This window comes from Trematomus bernacchii, unplaced genomic scaffold, assembly GCF_902827165.1.
Source record: "Trematomus bernacchii unplaced genomic scaffold, fTreBer1.1, whole genome shotgun sequence".
Classification (NCBI taxonomy): Eukaryota; Metazoa; Chordata; class Actinopteri; order Perciformes; family Nototheniidae; genus Trematomus; species Trematomus bernacchii.
In genome coordinates this window covers 2072922-2095938 of record NW_022988066.1, presented here as the reverse complement: position 1 = coordinate 2095938, position 23017 = coordinate 2072922, and the positions used below count along the sequence as shown (strand labels likewise).

The window sequence follows — 23017 nt, the reverse complement described above, 5'->3', positions numbered from 1 at the left end:
AACATATAATAAGTAAAAATACAAATAAAAAGGGAGAAAACTATAAATAAACCAGAATAAAATAATAAATGACTACATTTGTCACTCAGGCTAGAAAATACAATTAAGGGTAAACTGGACAGACTACTGTCATAAGATTCAGAAAAATACAATCATTTTTGGGTTTATCCCATTATACCCTCTCACCTTCGTAAGATACAAGTATGACGATGAAGATACTGTTAGATAAATTGATGTATTTTTTCATTTGAATTTTGTGAGAGGCTGTGACCTGCTTGTTTCTTGACTATGGTTTTTGCTCAACCCAAACAATCAATAAAACAGCATTTTCAGCAACACATCTTTGAATGTTTTTCTTTTTGTTGGTAGTTTTATTACAGTTGTCATTATGTATCTATATAATCTTTCAAATATTCTGAATCACAGCCAATTTGAAATTGTTTTATACATTGTTAAACTTCCTATACATTTATCCCCTGAACTCAACATTATATATATATTTAATATATTGCTTCGGTGAGAACTCATCGAAGTTTACTATAACCAACAAAACAGTCAAATATGAATATAAGACACAGAAAATGAGATTAAGATCATTTAATTTCAATCAATACACTTCAACATTGCAAGTCCATACATCTTATAGCAGTGAAAGTCGTACAAGATGGGAATAATGTCAAAATATAAACAATTCCAAAAGCAATTAATTCCACTACTGCTGACATCCAAAGAGTTGGTACTGCTGGACCATCTCCTCCATGCCCAAACAGGTAGGTCTGTGTTCATCAGCTTGACACTCAGCTTCTGTGGGCCAGAACTCGATCCAGGTTCTTTCTCCAAGTACGTACTGATACCTAAGGAGAGCAGAGTGAAAAACACGTTAGGTCTTCATGTGAACAGCGATCTGTAACATTCAAACATAACACAAGAAAGCCTCCTTCCTCCTTCTGGATACTTTATTACTCAATAAAGTAAAAATAAATTATGGCAACAGTAAATGTGTACAACAAATATTGACTTGATTTAGTATAAAAAGTAATGAAACAGAAAGATCTTAAATTCCCACACCACAAAATCAGATTCAAACAAACTTACGTTTGATGTGTATCATCTCTGTGAATATCATCTGATGTTCCCATGATAAGGTACGTTTTGCCTGCAACCAAATCTAAAGACTCCCTGCAGTGCGGATAACTGAGGAATGTGCGAAGTTTATTCAGGGGACCCACATCAGACGTTCCTGGAATTTAAAATTAGGAGAACAAAGAAAAGGTGAGGATCAAGTGGAAAGCTAATCATTAATCACACAACAAAAGTAGGCCTACTTTATTATTACATATTTCCAGTGGAATCATTCTGAAAGGAACAAACGTTTCTGGAAACACACTTATTTGCCCTCTTGCCAAAAGTGAAAGAGGCTCTATTAGGCTTTTTGGGGTTTTTCCTTTTCTGTATTGTGTTATATGGGTTTTTGTGCATGTAAATGGTCTGCAAAGGCTGAAATCCCAAAGTTCCCTCCAGAGGGAGTTTCTGACCCACACTCCCGCCCCCTGCTCGAAACTCTTCCATTGGACGGCTTTACGGTTTACTTCCGCGACATAGTGACATCACTACATAACACTTGCGCTTCAATTGTCTAGCTCCCGACACATCTTACATGAGAGGCTAAGGGGCGGGACAACTCCAAGTGGTTGACCCATCACAACAGAGCCAGCCGGCTAACCAATCAGAGCCAATCAGAGCAGACTTGGCTCTGGTTTCAGACAGAGGGTGAAAAGCAGCACAGGCAGAATGAGTATATAAAAAAAATCTATTTTTTTACATTAAAGCATGTAAACATGTCACTTTAGAGCCCCAAAATACAAATATGAATCATAAAAGTGAGCATAATAGGGCCCCTTTAAATTGATCCCACTCTCACGACTGTATAATAATTATCCAACTGCACTAATAAGTGATCGAACATCTTATTTTGCCTAGAAACATGAAAATTACCGGTGTTGACATCTAACTGCCTGACATAAATGCATTTACCAAAATGTTAAAAGTTGTATTTTATTGTCTGACAGGAGATGAAATGTGCACACAAAATGTAAAAAGGAGGTAAACCAACTGTTAAGTCACCTACACCTTTACGGCACCTTAGAAACATCAGGGGCTACTCCATTTTAGGCAGTTAAACTAGACACCCACCTTCTTTGATGACTTCCAGAACACGCATTGTGTAAATGTCTGTGGACAAATCATCTTCAAACTTTTCCAGTTTCATTTTGTACACTGAGGACAGACACATTGTAAATTGTTAGCTCATCTGTTTCATTGCTCACTTGTTCTCCCAACCTCTCAGACACACACAATCAAACACATGCATTTTTGGCGTATAAAAGTACTATATTGAGTCAATTGAATCCATTTATGCTCTCTTACCAAAATCTATTTTGCTGGTTTGTGTACTCTCACAAGCCTTAGCTGTGCGCTGATCATTGCTGATTGTCTCCTTCTTCTGCATACTGCAGTTCTCTGGAAATACACAATTGACATAAAGTTATAACACATCCGATCAAATGTTTATATTAGTACATGAGCATGGATGATGGCAGCTGTATTTACGTCACAATTTAGATTGTGAGGTTTTTTTTAGACTTCAGGTGCTTATGTTTCAATCTGGTGATTTACTGCAAACTAAATTTTACAGCATTCTCCTTTACCAGATGTGAAACTAAGTGCTTTTCTCATAAGGAGTACAACTCCTAGATTTATGTTGTAAATGTGAGAGACAATTCCTGGTGATATCATTATGATTCGATGCTCGCAGTGTGGCTTTCATGGGGACAATGTCTGTCTGTCGTTTAGTGGCTCCAACACTTGGGTCAAGACTGAAATATCTCAACAACTATGATTGGGGAATAGCATTTAGTGCTGCTGTCCATAGGTAAGACTGTCAGCTACTAGCATTGCTGTATAGCCTCTGAGTCTTTGTTTTCAAAGTATAATAATACGCTGCTGCAGTTTACAGACCTCAGATCTGCAGCTTACCTGTACAAAGCACAATTTAAGTGTTGTGTTATGTTAGAATTTAACAAATAAAACTTTACAGTGGATGGATAAGGTTGTTTTGACCCGTTTACCTTCAGCACATGTGCACTCATCACCTCTGCAGAGCCGCAGTAGCTGTCCACCTTTCCTCTCTGGGTGGTAGAACTGCACACAATGTGTTTCTGCAATAAAAGAGAAAGATATGGAAACAGATTCTTACGGTACTTTATAAAATATAAATTAAATACTTGAACAAATAATAATGCCTGCTTATTGACAGTGTTATATTCTCTGACATCTATTGGGAGCAAAACACATGGAGGTTTCTCTAAGACTCACGCTCATAGTATTCATAGACAGATACAGCCGCTGGTTGTAAGACGCCCACTTTCATATTCTGACGAACCCTAAAAATGATTTCTTCTGGTCGTGTGTGAGAAACCTGTAGATAAAGGTGAGATAGAGATAAATACACAAAGAGCAAGGCAGAGAGGAAAAGTATGGAGGAAGGAAACAGCGACGTCTTACCTTGTCCAGGTAGATGATGAGTGAGCCTCTTTCTGACAGGACTTTGTCCATCTCATATTTTGCAATGGTGCGGGCACATCCTTTGGACAACTACACACACACACACACACACACACACACACACACACACACACACACACACACACACACACACACACACACACACACACACACACACACACACACACACACACACACACACACACACACACACACACACACACACACACACACACACACACACACACACACACACACACACACACACACACACACACACACACACACACACACACACACACACACACACACACACACACACACTCAGACCACTAACCATAATACACATATTTTTTCTCCTAACAAAAACCAGCTAGTGCATTTGTTGTGGGTTAATGTGTATCTGTAAAAGTTCTTACTAAGTCCAAGTCCTTTGTGTCAACGGTGAAGCCGGTTAGCAAGCCAATATCCAAAATTGACATTGCTGCATCTCTTTCCTTGTCCTTATACCTGTACACAGAATAGATTGAAGGAAATGAAAGTGTTAAGAATATAGGGAAAAGGGTAATGAACAGAAGCAGAATATTTAATACAGATTTTGAAATATAATAATATCGTAAATAGCTGGTTAGAAAATGTTATGAATAAAGCCATGTGTCAGTGTGTTGCCTTGGTTGTACTTACAAAATTTCTATCCTCAGCTTGTATATCTTCTCGTCTTCATCCATTTTTTCTGCAGGAGTATAATATTGTATTTGTATTTAGTTAATCTGTTTCTCAAGAGTAAGGTACAACAAACGAAGAGACAGAAGGCACTAAATCACCTGGGATGAGCTGCACTGACAGGTTAAACTTCTGACAATCACTTTCCTTTTGTTTAGGTAGAGCGTAGTACAGCGACACCATCTGTCACACAGAGAAGGTGCAATATTTTGTTTAAGTCCTCACAAGGTTAAAAGGGTATTAGGTAAAATCTTAATTTAAAAAAGGACGGATCAGTTATTAACTGTTATTTAAACTCAGAGTATAAAATATAAACATATTTTATACTCACTGTCACTGTTGCTTCTCCTGAACCCTTGCAAGTCACTTTCACATTCTGGTTTATATCATTGATCTGTCAGAGTTTAAATATGAACACAAACACAAACAGTCAAGGATAAGCAGATATTAAAGTATTTATTATTTGTGTGACGAAATCAACAATCAGTGTGTAAATATGCAATCTGTACATTTAAAACTTCTTCTTAAAAATCTGATAAATCAGGCAAATCTCCATGGAAGAATTAAGATCCTCAAGGGACTTGAGAATTCATAAATAAAAACTAAATTTAGTTCAAAAGTTACATTTGTCAGGAATATAGGTTTTCAAATGTGCTTCTTTTATTTGTAAATTATTTGTTATTTTTAGTAAAACTGAAATTAGTTTTTTTCTGTATTTTCAAATCACTTTTATAGTTCCATTTATTTTTTGAGAGTTTACAGATATTTTTTGTATTCCAGGAGACTACACACAATATACACATGCATGATTACAATCTGTTCACACATTGCCACCTTAATGAGCCACTGTTTGTGAGTTTGTGTGTGTGTCTGTGCTTACTTTAGATGTCCTTGTGGCATAGTGGTTATCCCTGTTGAAGTTGTACCTGTCAGGCTTTGCCCTGCCTGGCAACAAAATGTCCACGTTCAGATCATATTCTGGTTCTTTAGCACTGGACCAGTACTCTGATATAGCCTGGTACACCATCATGGTGGCCTTTAGAGAAAAATAGTGGGTATCAGAAAAAAATAAATGATAATCTGAAACAGGATGGAGGGATCAAGATGGAGAGAAGAGTCTCTTCTTACCTGAGTCGATCCATAGCCTCCGCCAACTTTCTGCTGTTTGTTGAACCATCTCACAACAGGTCTGGCATCTTCAAAAGCCTTTATTCACAGAAGGAAGGTACATGGTTGAACTTTTCTGTCATTCACTGCACATTAGAATTATAAAAAAACATACAAATATATTAAAAAGACAATCAAATCAGTTACTTAATAATTGTAATATATTATAACATATTGGATACTTAAAAGGGTCAATTTTCACTTATATTTTAAGGCTGTGATATTACTGAGAGACACATTTCATTGAAAATTGAATACAAACCTTTATATTAAGGTAGCATGGATAAGGACTAAATTGTATGTTGTTTGTAGCATGAAAGGAACACACATAAATGCGACATGCTCACCTTGGTCTTGACCAGAGCGAGAAGAGCGTAAGCCGTAGCCTCCAGTGTGTAGACACGTCCCTTAGGCGTCGGCCAGTGGTTCAACTCTAAGGATGACACACAAATATCTTCCTTATTACTTTGCTATACATACATCTATTTACTTATAAATCCAGGATATCTCATCTTAGAAAATAAAGTATAATTCAAATACGTAGGGACATATTAAAATGTGCTCGCTCTTAATAATTTTAACTAATATATCTGTTATTCAAAAAGTGTTACCAATATTTGTTGTGAGCAGGACAATAGGCTGGAAGACTATTTACGTCAATTACAGACTGTTTCTAAATTAGCTCAAACATTTGACATTTCTCTACTGAGCAAACATCATCCCATCCCACCAATGGGATTTGGTTCACACCAAGTACTTTTTACCAAAGTACTTGGTGTGAACGCGCCTATTTGTGTTGGTAAGGCTCTTGGTAGTTGTGGATGAGAAATCCTTTTGAATCTAATCACCACAACATAGACTATGTTTTCTATGTTTAAGAATAGTAACAGCACCTTGGGAAGCGAACGTGTAGAGGATCTCGCGGTTCATTTTGTTTTCATTGGCCATGGCATATGATGTCATGGCAACAGCATATGGGTTGGTGAGGCTGGGCAGACGCCTTTCCAGATAGGCCACCGCTTTGTCTATACTGCCTGGTAGACTCTGTACAAAAAGTAAGGGAGGAAAGAGGATAAGGCGAGAACAGTCAGGTAGACATTTTTAGGCAACCAAAAGGAAAAAATAACCTTTCATGAACTGAAGACACACTATTAGAGAGTCTTAAACTAAAACATGGACAACATCCTAACCGGATAACACTATTTGAGCTACTATTCAATCCCATGGTAGCCACGCCATAAAGTATACGCTGATTAATCGTCTATTTTACTCCAAATAAGATCATCATTTACAAAATGAACATCATGCTTCAATAAAGAAGACTAAAATCTAGCGATTGCGACTATAAACACATTTGGAAAATCTTTACTGAGTTAATAAATCAAGTGAGAAGTTATTTTCTCTTAGACTTCTATACAATCTGACTTGATTTTGCAACCAGTGGAGTCGCCCCCTGCTGGATATTAGATGCAGCTTTAAGGCTCATCCGGATTGGCTTCACTTTTTAGACCCGGAGCATGTTGGACAGACGGTAAATAAAGAAATGAAACAGATGAGGGAAAAAGAGAAAACACTGTATGGAGGTAAATTACTCACACCAACACTGGCAGCACAAATCGTTCGTGACTCCTGCATAGCAATGAGGCAGAAGGCCGTCATGGAGGCATCTGAATCTGCGCCACGCACATCACCCTAGACGCACACACACACACACACACACACACACACACACACACACACACACACACACACACACACACACACACACACACACACACACACACACACACACACACACACACACACACACACACACACACACACACACACACACACACACACACACACACACACACACACACACACACACACACACACACACACACACACACACACACACACACACACACACACACACACACACACACACACACATTTTTTGAATAAGGGTCGATAACATGCTATTGTTTTCAAACTTATTAGCTATTTTTGTAGCACATAGATGAAAAACAGATTTCTATGAAACCATTGAACGCACAATCATCTCTCCATGGATCACCGTTCCAACTTCTCTAAATAAGCCATCAGGTTGCTGTGCTCTGAGAATCAGAAACTTGATGGCCTCACAGATGTGTGGGCTTTGCACTGCCACCAGATTGTTTGCCATGGCAAACACCTTGGCAACATAGGCCGTCAACCTTAGAGAAGAGAAGAAGGTGTAATAGTTTAGTTTTATTCATACGTGACATACATCATTGTGTGAGTTCAAGGATGTTTGAATTCCTCACCAGGAGCTACTTTGGTATTTTGTCCACACAGCAAAAGACCCATCATTTTTCCGGTAGGTAAGCTGTCGGTTGTAGCCTGTACACCAACAAATACACACAACCATTTTAAAAAGTGCCATTCATTGCTCTACTGAATCTTATTGATTAGAAGCCAATTTAAGGAGTCCTGAATCTTTTTCAGTCTTTAGAGCTTCTTTCAAATGATTCTGCTGGCACAGGCTTTTGTTTTAAAAAGGGAAACCCAAATGAGGGCTGGACAGGGGTGGTGTGGATTGATTTTATTTTTCAAACCTCTTCTGCAATGTCAGACAATTTAAAATCACACTCACAGTGTCATTAATAAGATTCTGCGATCTGAACTAAAAATACATCAGTGAGCCTACCAGTCTTGATGTGTTGGAGGGCTTCTGCACGTTTCTGAAAGCCCACAGTTTCCCACTGGTTGGTTTTGTCTAAATATGTGGCTGCAATGAGAGGTAGGGTCATGTGGATCATGTTCTGCTCTCCACAGCCAGAGGGCTGGTAGATCAGAGAACCCATTGAGTTCCCGCTAACAGCTTTCTCCACGAGGGCAGAAACTTGTTCTCTCCCTGAATGCACACACACACACACACACACACACACACACACAGACAGAAAAGAACCACAACACGTTATAAATCAACAAGAAGAAACCACTAAGCAAACAACTAAGTGCCCCAACGACCAGTGAGGTAGATATTTCCAATAAGAACAATAACAATTTATACCAATTGTATAAATCGTTTCCATTGTACATGCACTGACATGGCATCATGTCCCACCTGTCACAGAGATCTGTGTGCTTGTTGGTGTGTTTGGAACCAAATCTTTCTTGGCAATTCCACTGTTGAGAATTTCTTCTTGTTCACCATCTAAAGGGAGTAACAGTGGGCAAGTTGGAGCATCAATTAGCAAAAGATAAACACATAAAGTTGATAAACCACATGTCATTCTTCAAGGTAACTCACCTACACCTTTATTAGTGGGGTCTAGAATTACAATCTTAGGTTCTTTTACTAGTATGCCTTCAGGCTGGAAAAAAAACAGTTAGGACAAACATTATAAATTACAATCATTTGCATTACTTTTTGAGTAATCTTTCTTTGCTGTTGTTTAGCAAAGTCAAATAAGGTCATCATTTAAATAAGGTATTTATATATCAATAAGATGCATTTCATAAACATGACAGTTTACAAAACTGACTTTACCAGACTATATCTCTCATACCTGTAACTGTAGCTTTGTCACGTTATTAAACCGATTGTATTCAAACTGAGGTTTTTAAAGGATTTGTAAACGGCTTGTGGCTTGAAATGAAAAGTAACAAGAATATTCCATCCATAATGTAACAGACCTTGGATGAGTACTTTTTTAAGGCAGCTTGAACATTTTACTGCAATAAGAGAACAATTCCACATCGTGTAGGAAAAAGTATTTTTCTTACCACCACCCGCAGAATCTTCATAATTCCATCATTAAGCGACGAATCTTTAACAGCAGCTTTGACCTCAATGCTGAATTCTCCTTCTTTCATGGGAATGATGATGAAGGGCACAGATCGTGTAGTTTGAGCCCCAATTCGGACCTCCTGGCGATACTTTCCACGCTTTGAAGCCGAACTGCACACATTATCCTCCTCAATCAGATCAACCCGCACCTTGAGAACAGGACAAAGATGGACTGGAGATTGTGAAGTTGCTCAAAGATAAAGACTATTATTGAGGATATAATTGGATTACATCAGTTTTATTTGAGGTCATCTAACGATAATGCATACCTGATTTTAATTAACATTTGATGATATACAGTGTTTTTTACAGGATCAATCTGATCTTAATAATAAAAGGCACACTGTTAATAATGCAGTAAGGTTTCCCGCTGTTGAGGCATCTATCGTTTTTCCATCCCAGTTCAGACATGGTGCCCACTACCGCATGATGGAAGCATTAATGCAGCATCAGAGCGTCACCGGTGGCATTTTCATCCCACAAAATATGGAATTGACAGCTACAGTCGCTACATAGAGCATCCTTTTCATAGTAGATGATGAAAATAGCTATTTTTGAATACTTCTTATAATTAACACTGAATTGATCAGATTAAGCGGCCCCTATAGTTTTTTTCCCAAGCTAGAGTTGGGATTGTATTACTTGAGCATTGTTTAGATGGGAACCGCGACATTCTATTTTTACATCCATGACGCATTTGTACAGAGCTACGTCATGCTTTTTATCATGCAGGTAGGCCTATAAATTAAATCTAAACTGGGTTGGAAAAACGATAGTCGCAGGCCAACCAGTATGTGAGCAGGTATGAAAAGTCTAGAGTAGGAAGGTTATTCACTCTCTTTTTTTGATACGGTATGTCAGTTGAACATTTGTTGATTTTGCCCTTTAGTCTAAAATGTTTTCTTGCCTCTTTTACTGTATGTAACACAGACTTACAATTGCAGGATCGGGGCTGTAGTTGTGCAGGATTGCCTTAACTTCCAGCTGCTCTCCCCGGACAGCAGAGTATGGCAGCCTGAGATCAATGAAGAATTCCTTCCGGACAATCACCTCTAACGGATCACCAACACAGATTCCTTTAAGATGAGAGGGACAATAAAAAGGGATTACATAGAGAAAGAGAGAGAGAGGATTTAAGGGATAAAAAAAGTTCAAGGTTAGATTCCTAAACGAAAGAGCTTTCAGTCACTGAATCCTTACCGTGAGTAGTTGACAGACTAATGCCAGTAAACTGCCAGGTGGTGATTGAGTCTTGCAGTGGAACATTTTTAGTCACTGATGTGGTATCACTGAAACAAAGAATAGTGTTAAATCTTTGGGAGGTAAGTGTAGACTTAAATTCTAGTGGCGTCATTATTGAAGTTAGTGTTTTTTGTGTGTATATATGCCAGTTGACTTACCATGGGTTTTGTCCAGGGCAAGCAGGAAGTATGATATCTGACCACAGCCAACTTTCAGGGAACTTGGTGCGAGAAACAATTTCATTGCTGTCAATGTAACTGTTGTCATCCTCCTCACCTAGAGTGTCAAACATATTTTCATTCAGAATTTTTTGTTACTACTACTATGGCAAAAAAGTATCACCCAGGGCTTCAGCCCATCCCTTGTCCCGGTCTCTTACTGCGAGCCAGTTGAAGGCTCTCCACCTTGCTGTCAGCTCGCTGGCTTGCCATGTCCTTGCAGCAGTGTAGGAAGGCTGCTGCACAGGCTTCACCATCAATAATGTACTCTACACGCCTTTCACAGGTGTAAGAGAGGAGGGTGTCCTTCATGCCATCCAAACAACAGTCCCGTTGCAGTTTTTCTGTATAGTTACTCACTATTAAAAAAAAGGGTTTTGAAGAAGAGACAGAGAGATAAAGATGTGTGCAGGAAGTGTAAACTTGAAACAAAACATTGTTTTTTTTGTTTTTTAAGAATAAGGAAAAAAGAAATCTTAAGCATGGACAATAGATATGAAGGAACACATTGACCTATTAACTAAATGAAAAATAAAGTAAAAAGAGTTTTCCCTTTTGACTTTCCACAATACATACTCTAGCACAGTGTTTCTCAAAGTGTGGTCCGCGGACCACTGGTGGTCCGTGAGCGCCCTTGGTATGAAAAAGTTTGAGAAACACTGCTCTAGCATGGCATGGAAGAATAATCTGAAACCAGACCATCTACAAACATGTGGAGAGCCTGAACTGCCACACTCTGCTTCTCTCTCTGCCATCTGACCCCTCCCAGTTGTTGTCTGTACTCCCTGTTTCAAGCCTTCATCCACCGCTGTCACTAGACCTGGACTCAAGCCTGAGCTCCACACCACCATCCATTGCTCTCCACATCTACAAAGGGGGCTTGTCGTGGGACTCTACCTGAGCCTTCCCTCCTGAAGAGGAGGAGGAGGTGGACACGTTGATGTATCTGATGTGTATTCGGGTCCTTAAAGAACCCTAAACATGAACTGTGTGACGGAAGCATAGCCCGTATATGTATTGTAGTAGATGTCGTTACTGTGATGTCGGCCATCAGCTTGTTAACTACAACTTTAAAGCTAAGGTCTGGTATTGTGGCAGTTGCCATCTGTTAATTAGAACAGTGACACATGGATTTCAAATAGACTATAACATTTGAATTGAAATTGCTGAAAGAGTTCAAAACAAAAACATATGGTCACCCAAAATTGGATAATATCAAACCAATGGAAAATGTGTACTAGCGACTTGACAACCAAAAGATAGCCGCAACCTAAACCATACCCTGGTTTTGTATGCATTTTACTCTAAATGGGAACCTAGGGATTGAGAACATAAACTTGTTAGAAATACTTCTATAAAATCAGACTTCTCTTTCAAACCTGTGTAGTTGCCCATGTTGTATATGAGATGTAGGTTTAAGGCAATTATGCGTTGGTTTTCCTTTTAAGACCTGAATGTTTTCAGACAGAAGATAACAGGAAATTAGGTTATTGCTTTCTATAGAGTTATGGTTCTTACGTAAGCTGGTTCTGACATCCATGATTGTTGTCTGTCGTTTCCTCCTGCTCGGTGCCGGACATTTCAATTCTGGAAAAAAGCAACAGAGACAAAATCGTTTACAGAACTCAACAATATTCAACCTACCTTTAGCATTATATAATTGATGTGGAACTTTTACAATCAGAGTGAGGTGATTTCTCTGGTAGGACACGTGAACAGGGTGTGGGGGTGAGACATTTCTTTTTTTAGAATAAGTGCTAAAGGTGGTTTTAAAAACCGCCTTATAATAAGAACAATTCAGCTCATTGGCCAGTCACGATGGTCAATGCAAACTTGGAAATGCCTCAAAGGGTAAATTCAACCAAAGTCACATTTCCTACGAACAAATACCCAGATATGGGAGTATCTGACCGTTTCAGCTTTTCGATTCCATGTTTTTCTAGCATTTTTCTAGCATTCAATATTTTTCTATAGGAGGCAAATATTTACAAAATATCCAAACAGCAACGAACCATTTAAGAAACACCAAAACAATCTGCGCGACCATAAAGGGGAGCCATAAAAAGACCCTTTAGGATGCAGTTATTTTACTGAACACAATATGCTCACTTCTAAAGAAGCACTTGACTGATGGTGATGAATAAAGGTGTATGTGCTCACTTTTTAAAACTATGTTCAGGGAAGGGGAGAGTAAAGTAGTGTCACCTTGTCTGTAGGCAGTCCCAGAAGCCGTGTTGGACTCAAACAACAGCCCAGCGTCGTAGAACACACTCATACCGTCCTTCCCTCCACCTGGTGTGCAACCTGTGTCGTACTTCTCTACAATGTCCCACACCTGAGCATAGTGAAAGTCATTCACACACAAATAAATAAACAAGACTTAAAGGCAAGACGTAGACATATCTCGAAACTCACATTAAAGTTCTGATATGTCATGTATTCATGCAATGAATGCAAGAAAAATATGATATAGATAAATTGCCTTTTTCTGTGTGAGGCGGTGCTTGTTGTTAAGGACATAGACGCCTTTATCCACTGCCACCAGTCCCACTATGGCCCCTGGGTCTCCTGTAACCTTCAGACCAAACATCTTGCGAGGCTCGTAGGATGGAGCGGGTCTCGATGGTTCCAGCTTCAGCTAAATGTGAAGGTGAGGTCAATGAATTACACATACAGTTTGGATTTGTTGAACCAGTTGCTTACATTAAAAAATGTCAGATGAATACAGTAATAAATAAATCAGTTTGTGTGTGTTTTGTATTGCGTGTCTCACCGAGCCCATGCAGGAGTCTTTTACATCCACCCAAACAGAGTCTGATACCACTTCATTCCCATTTGTGTGGTAATAGGCTATGATGCGGAACGATGGCAGCATGTCTTTGGTAATGGGAACTATCAGGGAGATCAGTACTTGACCACTTGTCTCGTATCGGCCTTTTTGCACCAGCTGACCTCTGCTCATGATCTATAGGGACACAGACTTACATATCAGCACTTATTGCACATGAGCGTATATATATACTGCACTATACAACTTGATGGATGCAACAAAAAGGGTAGTATAAGCACACATGCACATATTTAAAACATCTCTCACCAGAAATGTGATGTCATTGTCATGACAATCCTGCCTGTTGAGGTTGAGGTTGATTTTCAGGTTATCTCCTAATTCTACTTCAGCTGAATCCACACCTGCAAATATGACATGTGTGATTGCAGTATCTCAAGTATTTTCTAAAGTAGAGCCTTGTAGTATATTTTCTCCCCATAAAACAATGATATTTTACATTGCTTCTGATGGACAGTTATTCTAGAGCAAGAGAGTTCTAGATTAACTTGTTACATAAAAGTGAAAAATGTAGGAATAAGAGCATGTTTTCCAGACAAATTATTTTAAAGGTATATGGCTCAATACCGTCCAAAGTCTTGCAAATCATAACTTTGAATAATTTCCTCAAATATAAAAAATCCATAATTTCATCCACGCTTTACTGTACTTTCACGCCGTAATAAACGCAAGGCGGATTGGAGTCTATTCCTAAATTAGCACCTCTATGAAGTGAATTGAGGATCAATTTAGAATCAAACCGTGATTCAAAGGATACAAAATGAAGTAGTGGTATACAAAAAGATTCCCACCCCTGGTATCTTACCTATGTGGATATAGTTTTTGGTTTGGGTAATATATGGGAGAGCTTTCATGGTGGCTGATGCTTGTCTTGTCGATGAAATACGAGGATCATTCGTCTTTGCCTGAAATTAAAGAAACACACAAGCATACACATGGTTAATTAAATAAATATTACTTGAAAACTCCTGAGTCTTTCCTATTCCATCTTTATCCTGGCTACGATGAAGATAAACTTCACCTTTCACATGCTGTAAATTAAATGTGCAAAAAATCGGAAGTAAAGCAATGAGCTATAAAGAAGCAAAATCATCTGCTGATAGCTCTGCTTGAATTCACCTTAAAAAATGAATATCAAAAATGTTTATAATGATTATTCATTGATTGTAGGTTAAAGCTTACATTTGAAAAGCGGCCTGCGGTGCCTGTATTAATTTTTAAGAGACTTACAGTGATCGTCAGTTGTGGGTCCCTTGTATTGATGGTTAGCCTTGCCATGCCATTGTCTGCGGTGAAGCCATTCACGGTGCCTGGTTCAATCACAACAGCAACACCTTTTGCCGGAGTGTTGTCAGGATTCACAACTTCGACCTGCCAACACAGACACAAACATTTCAACAATCAGAAAGATGTTTTACTGTTTTACTGCCTTCGCAGAATGCCAGACGTCCGCCTGCCAAAAGACATCTTATACAGCGAGCTGAGCGCTGGTTTCAGAGGCAGAGGACGACCACTGTTGCGCTTCAAAGATGTCGTAAAGCGTGACATGAAGGCCCTGGACATCGCTTTGGACGGCTGGCAGAGGCTGGCGGGACGACCGGCGAAGTGGCGCCAGCAGCTTGGCGAAGGTGGTGACAGACTTGACAAAGACTGGATTCGTGGACCTGCTCAAAAACATGGACGTACTGTATCTCTTTGATTGCACTGTACAATCTCTTGTAGATTCATTGCCAATATATTCACTAAGTATTATGACTTTATGGTGACACAAACTTTAACGGGTACATTTCTTAATTTCTCTGGAATATTTCCCTAAATCTGAAAAATCTGCCTTAACATCATAATTAAAATCCATGACAAAGAAAAATTATGTGATCTGTTAGTGTTATTAATATAATAAGAGAGAAGTAAACTGTATGTAGGTTTCATAATTTAAAAAAGAATAACTGTTTTTCAGCAAATCATTTAATACATTAAAGATCTAGCCATACTTTTGCTAATGTTATTATAAAGTGCTTTTTTTATCGTACTTTTTTAAAGTTAATGTAAAGTACTTTACCGCAACATCGAAGGACATTCCTGGTTTGAAATATTTGGGAGTTTTCTTGAAGTGGATGGTGTAAGGAGATGTAACAATCTGAATATTTCTCAACTCTGCCTCCACCATTTCACCACCTGTTAATAGATGCAGAAACAAATCAAATCAAAACAGATTAAAGATTATTTTGTTTATAATGTAATTATATTTTTTCAATTTGGTCACTTTCTAGTGGATACATCATCATCAGGTTTATTATAGAGACTCAAGGTCCATTTTTTAAAAGACATACAACACTCAAATATACATGTAAAAAACATATCCTATCTTTATATATTTATGTTTTCCAACTCTGTCCGTCTCGTTTGGGAATAGTCTTAGTCTCTTTCTTACCGTTCTCCGTCAGCACACTGACAGCTACAAATATGGATTTCGTCACCAGTTCTTCAATGTTTTCGAAGGTCCTTGTGATGTGCTCTCTCTTCAGCGTGACAGCTCCAACACCTCTTTCAATCTAATGTAACATAGTTCAAAAATGTGTCTTAAAATGTAGTATAGTGTTACAGTGAACAGTGAACAGTTGATAATACAACATTTTATTTCCTGCTGCTAAGGGTCTCTCAATTAAAACAACATGAAAAGACTGTGTTTTGTCACCGCATCGTTGTCATTATGTTACATTTTCAACACGCTAAATACATTATATCTGTGAATAGAAATGAAACTGAAATAACGGCAGATCTTGGAGTTAGAGGAGAAATACTACACATTTTGTGAGTATTAGACTCTTCCAAAACACATGTAAAATACAGTAAGTGTAGAATGTGCTCACCTGCACTCTCTGAAGAGAACTTGGAAAGCTCTTCTTTTCACCATCATTTATGACCCCAAACACAACGTAGGCCATCCCATTCACCTCTTGACCAAACAAATACCTAAATCCACAAGAGAGGGAAATGTATGAATCAAAACAGGGTCATTTTAAACAAAGTAAAAACAAATGGTTAAGAAACTAAAAGATCAAGAGCGTCAACCCAACCTCTAAACAGCAACCTGTATTCATTCCTACAATCAATCCAACAATCAAACAGTCTCTAAAGCCACAGAGCAATAACTTTCTCTTACGTGGCTTTAATGTTGACTGTGAGCTCGTGGTCGTCCACGTAGAAGAAAGGGCTCGTAGGATTCAGTTTAACCTCAAAACTGGGAAGCACTGAAAAAAGATATTTATGGTTTTACCAATCCAGTAAAAAAACGAGTGAATGTTGATATTAGTTTTAAATGAAAGTGCAGGTAATGGGAGACTCACCATATTCTTTGACCTCAAACTCTGCACTAAAGCTCTGCTGTGGGTTGCTGTGGAACTTTGTGACGACCTTCCACAGTCCGGTACTAAACATAGAAACACACAAAAACACAACATTTAAACACTAATTTAGAGAGGTAACAAGGTAATACAGGAATCAGGCCTCATACTCTGTGAAGGTAATTACATCTTGTTAATTCACAAATAAAATATATAAAAATTAGCTGCTGAATATAATTATTAGTGCCCTACACTAAAATGTAACGTTTTCAGGTTAGTAGTGTAGCAGGGAGTAAGGGTATTAGTACTTTTATTGTATTTATTTTTATACTGATTAGTTTTACTGCCTATTTCTATTGAATCTGTCCATTTACAATTAAAAGGCTGGATTGTTATAGATAAAGTAGATAGAAGACTGTTATTTCAATCCTTAATCATTTCGGCCAGAAAGCCAATATGCTAGTACAAGTAGCATATTGGCTGAATGAATTTACAGATGAATTTACAGATGAGGTGCAGTAAGGTGTTATAGAGCCCAGGAACTTCTGTGCCAACCAAGTTGAAAATATATTTATAATCAAATTTCATCTAATTTCTAAAGAAAGTCAAACTCCACTTCCACTTCTTCTGTTGACATAACAAATAGTCACACTCAAAACACTACATTTTCAGTTTATGTTGTTCTGATCCAGTGTTTTTCACTTACATTCATCCTCTTGGAAGTATGGTGTGATGTGTGAACTGAGAATTCATTGTGTCTCCACATTTCATACAAGATATTACTTTTTGTTTAGTTCTTTTCCAAACACTATATTCGCAACATGGTAGAGAAATTCATTGTAGAGAACACAACATAAACAAGATAAACTACTAACCTGACAATTTCAGCGAGTTGGTAATCTCCAGAGTGGATCCCTGATTTCAAAGAGACTGGATCAAGTGCTAAAATGATGCCTTCAGGGGTCTAAAAAATAACAATATAAAAAACAAAACATTAACAGAAACAAGTTAATGTTGTAAATCCACGCTATAGTCTATTTTATGCATGTCTCAATGAGCTTGGTCATTGTCTCTATTGAGACTTTTTTAATTTCCAGTTCCTCCTAAAATGTATTTATCTACCACTAAAGGAAGTGGCTATGTTTATGCAAATCAACCACTAGAGGGTAGCAAGTGATAGGACAGGTGTTCCTAAAGTAACACAACCCAACAACTCACAAGGTTGGCTTTGTTTTTATTTTAATTTTGGTAATTTCCGGGGAAAAGTATCTACTGTTAAGAATTTGTAATACAAAGAGGCTTGGTATATGTGCTTATCAAAGATCGGAAAACAATACCACAAACTCAATGTCAATGGACGCATCCATTTGGTTGGCGTCATCCCTTTCCACAGGCTCCATACGGGGTGTCACAGCAAACATCCTGAAATGAACTGACATAGAAAAAGAGTGGACTTAAGACTTTACTTTTTGATAAAGCTTATAGTTGGGGCTGGCTCAGGCTTACTTTGGACCAGCCCCTAGTCATGCTGCTATAGGCTTAGACTGCCTCTCTTTTCCCCTGCCTCTCTATCTTTATGCACTAATGTCCGATAAATGCATGGTAATAACTTGGCAACTCCACATTTTTAGCGCTCTTTCCTCTTGCAGAAAGGCACATTTAATCGTTGCACCTTTTGGATTGTGGATTAACCTGTTGCAGTTCTCCTGATTGAGGTCCACTGTCACTACTATGTTTTAAAGGTCCCCTATTATATTATTTTTCAACAATATATTATAGGTCTCAGATATATATAAAACATGTCTCTGAAGTGTTTGGCTCGAAATACTAAACAGATCGTGCATTGTAGCATGCCTTAAACCCCTCTGTTTCATCCCTGTTCCCAAAGTGATGATTCTGTGACTGTAGCTTTAAATGCTAATGAGTTGCTGCTGGCCACGCCCCTCTGTGAGATATTTGGTAAAAAAAACACAATGGTGCTTGAGGAAGGTTTCCCATTTCTCTAATTTCCGCCTCCTCGACTCCTAGTAGTAGTGACCCGGAAATGGATTTCAGCACGCCATGTTGAAGGACATCTAATTTCTCTAAATGCACATTGAGGACCGAGGATCGAGCATCGAGGAGGCTCTCTGGAGGAGCTATAACCGAGGGTACATTGATGTATCCTCCACGGATCCTCCGGGGATGCATTTCCGGCAACAGTGATGTTTAAAAGAGTCGTGACGCACGGCCTGACTTATCTCAGCCAATGACAGCTCTGCATGCATCCCCTGGATATTATTTTATTAACTGCTTTAATCGTGACACGATGTTTACAGTGAGAACAGCTGTGAGGTCCGTGCAGAAAGCAGAGCAGTGTGTATAATATACATCACTCAGTATAACAGGCCTACTCTCTTTATTTGTATACTTTAGTTTAGTAGATATCTAAAAACAAAGAGTCGATATATTTCTAAAACCATTAGTATTTCACATAATAAAATACACAACGGCTGTATCCTCATATTATATGCTTTAGGAGCTGTAGGTGTGCGTGTTGTACAGTGTAGGCCAGGGGTCGGCAACCTTTTTGATATGAAGTGCCATTTAAAAAAAAAAAAATTATCAGCGTGCCAACGATCGAGAATTATCAACGGGGGGGGGGGATGTTGAGGAGCTTGACGCTCGTGATCTATCAACAGGAGGGCGGGGGGGCCTCGCTGCGGGGACGCAGTGTGTGGACCTGTCAGCGCAACTTACATGATACCGAATTTAACAACCACATTTAAATAATTGTTTTAAACGGCATAATAATAAGGACGATCGTCCGTTCTGTGATTCTCCAGAACACACATGTTATGATATTAGGGTCATGCAGAGTGAGATGAGATCGCTGTCCCTTTAAGAGAGAGAGAGAGGGGTTTGGCGTGTGCGTGTGAGTATGTTTCTGGAAGTGAAACGAGGCAGCAGAAAAACAGAGGTCTGTGATGTATTTTGTGAAACAGAAGAACAGCTAAATAAATGCAACGGCCTCTCAAGAAGAGCTCGCCTCTCTCCAGTCATTTAAGCTAAAGTGGGTTATTGAACCTGAAGCTCGTTGCTTCTGCCCTCCTCGACTACGGTCTGGGAGCCGACAGGAAAGTTCAACACACAGATGGCCAGTCCGCCCCTTTGTAGCATATTATTTCAATGAGAGATGAGCAGATCGCCACTGGGCTTTCAACTAAAGACACACACAGCCACGCAAAAACTGCGACATTTGTAAAGCTCCTTATGGGTACTGCAATTTGTGAAGTGCTTTCTTCCGTGGTGAAACGATCAGCACTGCACCACGGAGGAAAGCGGCAGAAAGTCACCTGGAGTTAAAGAGAGCGGGGCTGCGTTGCGTGCATGGCTTCCTTCTGCAGGTAACGGGGAGACGCGCTCTGGCGGCGGTCTCGTTCAGGATCCGAAAATACAATTTAAATATTTTGCACACTTATTCGACTTATTCCTAGTGTGCCACTGGCTACGGTGCCGCGTGCCAATGCTGGCACGCGTGCCAGGGGTTGCCGACCCCTGGTGTAGGCTATAGGTGTGTGTTGTACATAGTGTAGGTGTGTGTGTGTGTGTGTGTGTGTGTGTGTGTGTGTGTGTGTGTGTGTGTGTGTGTGTGTGTGTGTGTGTGTGTGTGTGTAATTTAAATTCCCCATTGTAGCAAGAGGGGGGGGTATATCTCTGATAGTGTTACGTTATTATAAGAGTTCTCTCATACTTGTTTGATTCTGAAATTGTATATATATATATTTATATATATAAATATATGTGTGTGTGTGTGTGTGTGTGTGTGTGTGTGTGTGTGTGTGTGTGTATGTCCGCATCTGTACCCTGTTATTGTCTCATTATACCGCACTGTGAATGAATTAAAAGTAAATATATAAGTCGTCATGAACACATCTGTCCATCAGACAGAGGGCTGCTGTGCCTCCTGTCATCATTAATGGACGTCTCTTTAAAATAACCGCTCAGAGGAGAGGATTTCTCATTTCTCTAAACGCCTGCTGCTTCCCCTCCTCTCTCCTCGGTTCCCCTCCTCGACTCCTCCGCTCGCATCTCCTGTGGGCGGGACTAAGACACGAGGATAGGAGTCGAGGAGGGGAAACCTTCTAGGATGAGATTCAGGTGATAAGGTGGGTGGGTGTCACCTTGGTTGGTTATTGGCTAATGGTTGCACAACCCAAAACAAACATTGTGACATCACAAAGTGCCCTAAACCTGATCAGCTCATTTTCAGACCGGTTTTTATATAGATGGATCAGGACAAAAAGAGAAAGATTATTTTTTCCTGAAACTCTTAACACAGAGGGGACACATATTAATGTATAAAATACATTAAATAGTGGATTTTGCCTTATTGGTGACCTTTAAGTCATATCTTTATAGTTTTTATTTTTTCACTGATTAATTGGGACTGGTTATCCTAATCAGCCCCTTTTGGCACATTTCACATTTGTAATATGGGGCTTTATGAATAAATATTGCTTGATTTATTGATAATGAATTCACCTCTGCTGTTGGGGGTGTAGATGGTCTTGTCAGTTTGGATGAAGATATACCCAGACTGAAAGGAGACCATGACAACCTTCTCAAGCAGTCGGTCAGGGAACTGAGCTTGCAGATACACATACTGCTTAGTGTTGGGATCCTTACTGAAGTCTCCAGCAGGGATCTGAAATCATTATGAAGAAACACAAACAGTGCATTAGGAGCAGGGTGTATACATTATGTGTATTTTTTAATTCAACACTAGATCATCTTAGAAAATGCAGCAGAGTTATAGCGCATCATTTACCATTATCTGTACCAGCGCCTGGAATTTATTTGCACTGGTAAGCGTCACAGATGCAGTTGCCAGCCTTTTGTTTTTGGTTGGATGGTTCATCACCAAGATTTCCACCCTTTTGTCTGCACCTGTCTTGATGCAGTCTTGACATTCCACAAAAACGTTTTCTGCTGTTCCTACCCTCAACAAGTTGGGGGCAGACATCACCTCCCTGTAAAGCGGGGGCGGAAAAGAAGATATATATTAATGTGAATGTGATGTCACCGAGCAGAAAGAACCACATGCTGGATGTACTGAAAAAAAAGAGTTCAAAATATTAATTCACACACAAAACAACCTTTTTTAAATTAACTACTCACCTTGAATTAATGATGCCTCCATGGTTTGAAGTGTTTCAAATAGTAAAGTTTAAAAGAATATTCATGTGCTTTGGAAATTGTTAGCAAACAAATAAATATATGGGATACTGCATGAGTTGTGTGTATGTGCTTAAAGTGGTCAAATAAATAAACCCAATTGGTAAGAAGATAATTAAAGGGAACAGTAAGGGGGAGCAGAACATTTAACTTTAGGTTTCAATTCCCCCAAACTGCAGAAAAAAACTAAATCTATTTTCAAAGATGTGGATCATGAGCTCCAGTATGGATTGCACACACAATGAGTAATCTATTAATTACATTGACAAAGATCCAGCACTGGATCAACACAATATTTCATCATATCTCTAGACCCTTGCTCTGTCTGGCATTTTGCATCGTTGTGCAAACTCTAAACAAAAAATTAGGCCAACTTATGGCATCATTTGAAACACCACATGACCTTGAATTTTGTAACACAGAGTGGACTGTAGCCCCTCATTATGAAAGACACAAGTTAAGGTAAATCCAAAAGCTTTTTGAATAATACGAATGTAGCGACCACCAATAGTTGCTCCCATTACAGTTTAACCAATAACAACGTGTATACCAGGAAGATGACCAAAAACAAAAAAAGATATATCTTTGTTTTCTGAGAAATGATTCAAGCAGAGCTGGAGTGGGTAAAGGTACGACATGTCTACTTACAATGGAGCTCCATCAGCAAGAGAAGTCAGGGAGACGAAGGCCAGAGAGGCCAGCAGCCACAGCAGAGTCTTCCTCATCCTCCTACCTGATCCTGATCCGCTGTCAGTGAAGTGTCGCTGTGCAGCACCCTCCTTTTATCCTCTCACTGCCCCACCACCACCACCACCTCACCTCACGTAGTCTTTCTTTACACATGTACCAACGCAACCACATACACACCATTTCCCAG

General features: G+C 39.1%; 1 protein-coding gene across 1 annotated transcript; it reads right to left on the bottom strand.

Annotated features, from left to right (window-relative positions):
- Nucleotides 1-582: 582 nt before the first annotated feature.
- On the bottom strand, nt 583-22957 carry LOC117474610 (complement C3-like). Its single transcript, XM_034120496.1, has 43 exons — nt 22789-22957; nt 21734-21935; nt 21448-21610; nt 18261-18355; nt 17799-17887; nt 16927-17009; nt 16743-16830; nt 16450-16552; nt 16011-16131; nt 15639-15754; nt 14810-14950; nt 14385-14484; nt 13829-13923; nt 13505-13696; nt 13214-13369; nt 12937-13066; nt 12250-12318; nt 10893-11090; nt 10672-10789; nt 10472-10560; nt 10208-10347; nt 9208-9420; nt 8732-8795; nt 8546-8635; nt 8126-8332; nt 7743-7818; nt 7493-7652; nt 7051-7146; nt 6348-6498; nt 5802-5887; nt 5416-5493; nt 5168-5323; nt 4619-4681; nt 4389-4470; nt 4249-4297; nt 3984-4074; nt 3565-3654; nt 3376-3478; nt 3129-3218; nt 2428-2520; nt 2194-2277; nt 1096-1240; nt 583-854 (listed from the first exon to the last, which is right to left on the bottom strand). Exons 1-43 carry the CDS (start codon nt 22863-22865, stop codon nt 713-715), a joined length of 4974 nt encoding a protein of 1657 aa, XP_033976387.1. The 5' UTR covers nt 22866-22957; the 3' UTR covers nt 583-712.
- Between the last annotated feature and the right edge of the window lie 60 nt (nt 22958-23017).

Coding starts and splice junctions, on each gene's coding strand:
- LOC117474610 (XM_034120496.1), bottom strand. CDS start 22,865: ATGAGGAAGACTCTGCTGTGGCTGCTGGCCTCTCTGGCCTTCGTCTCC. Junction 15,755..16,010: donor CAGTGTGCTGACGGAGAACG/GTAAGAAAGAGA, acceptor ATCTATTAACAG/GTGGTGAAATGGTGGAGGCA. Junction 3,219..3,375: donor TGTCTATGAATACTATGAGC/GTGAGTCTTAGA, acceptor CTTTTATTGCAG/AAACACATTGTGTGCAGTTC.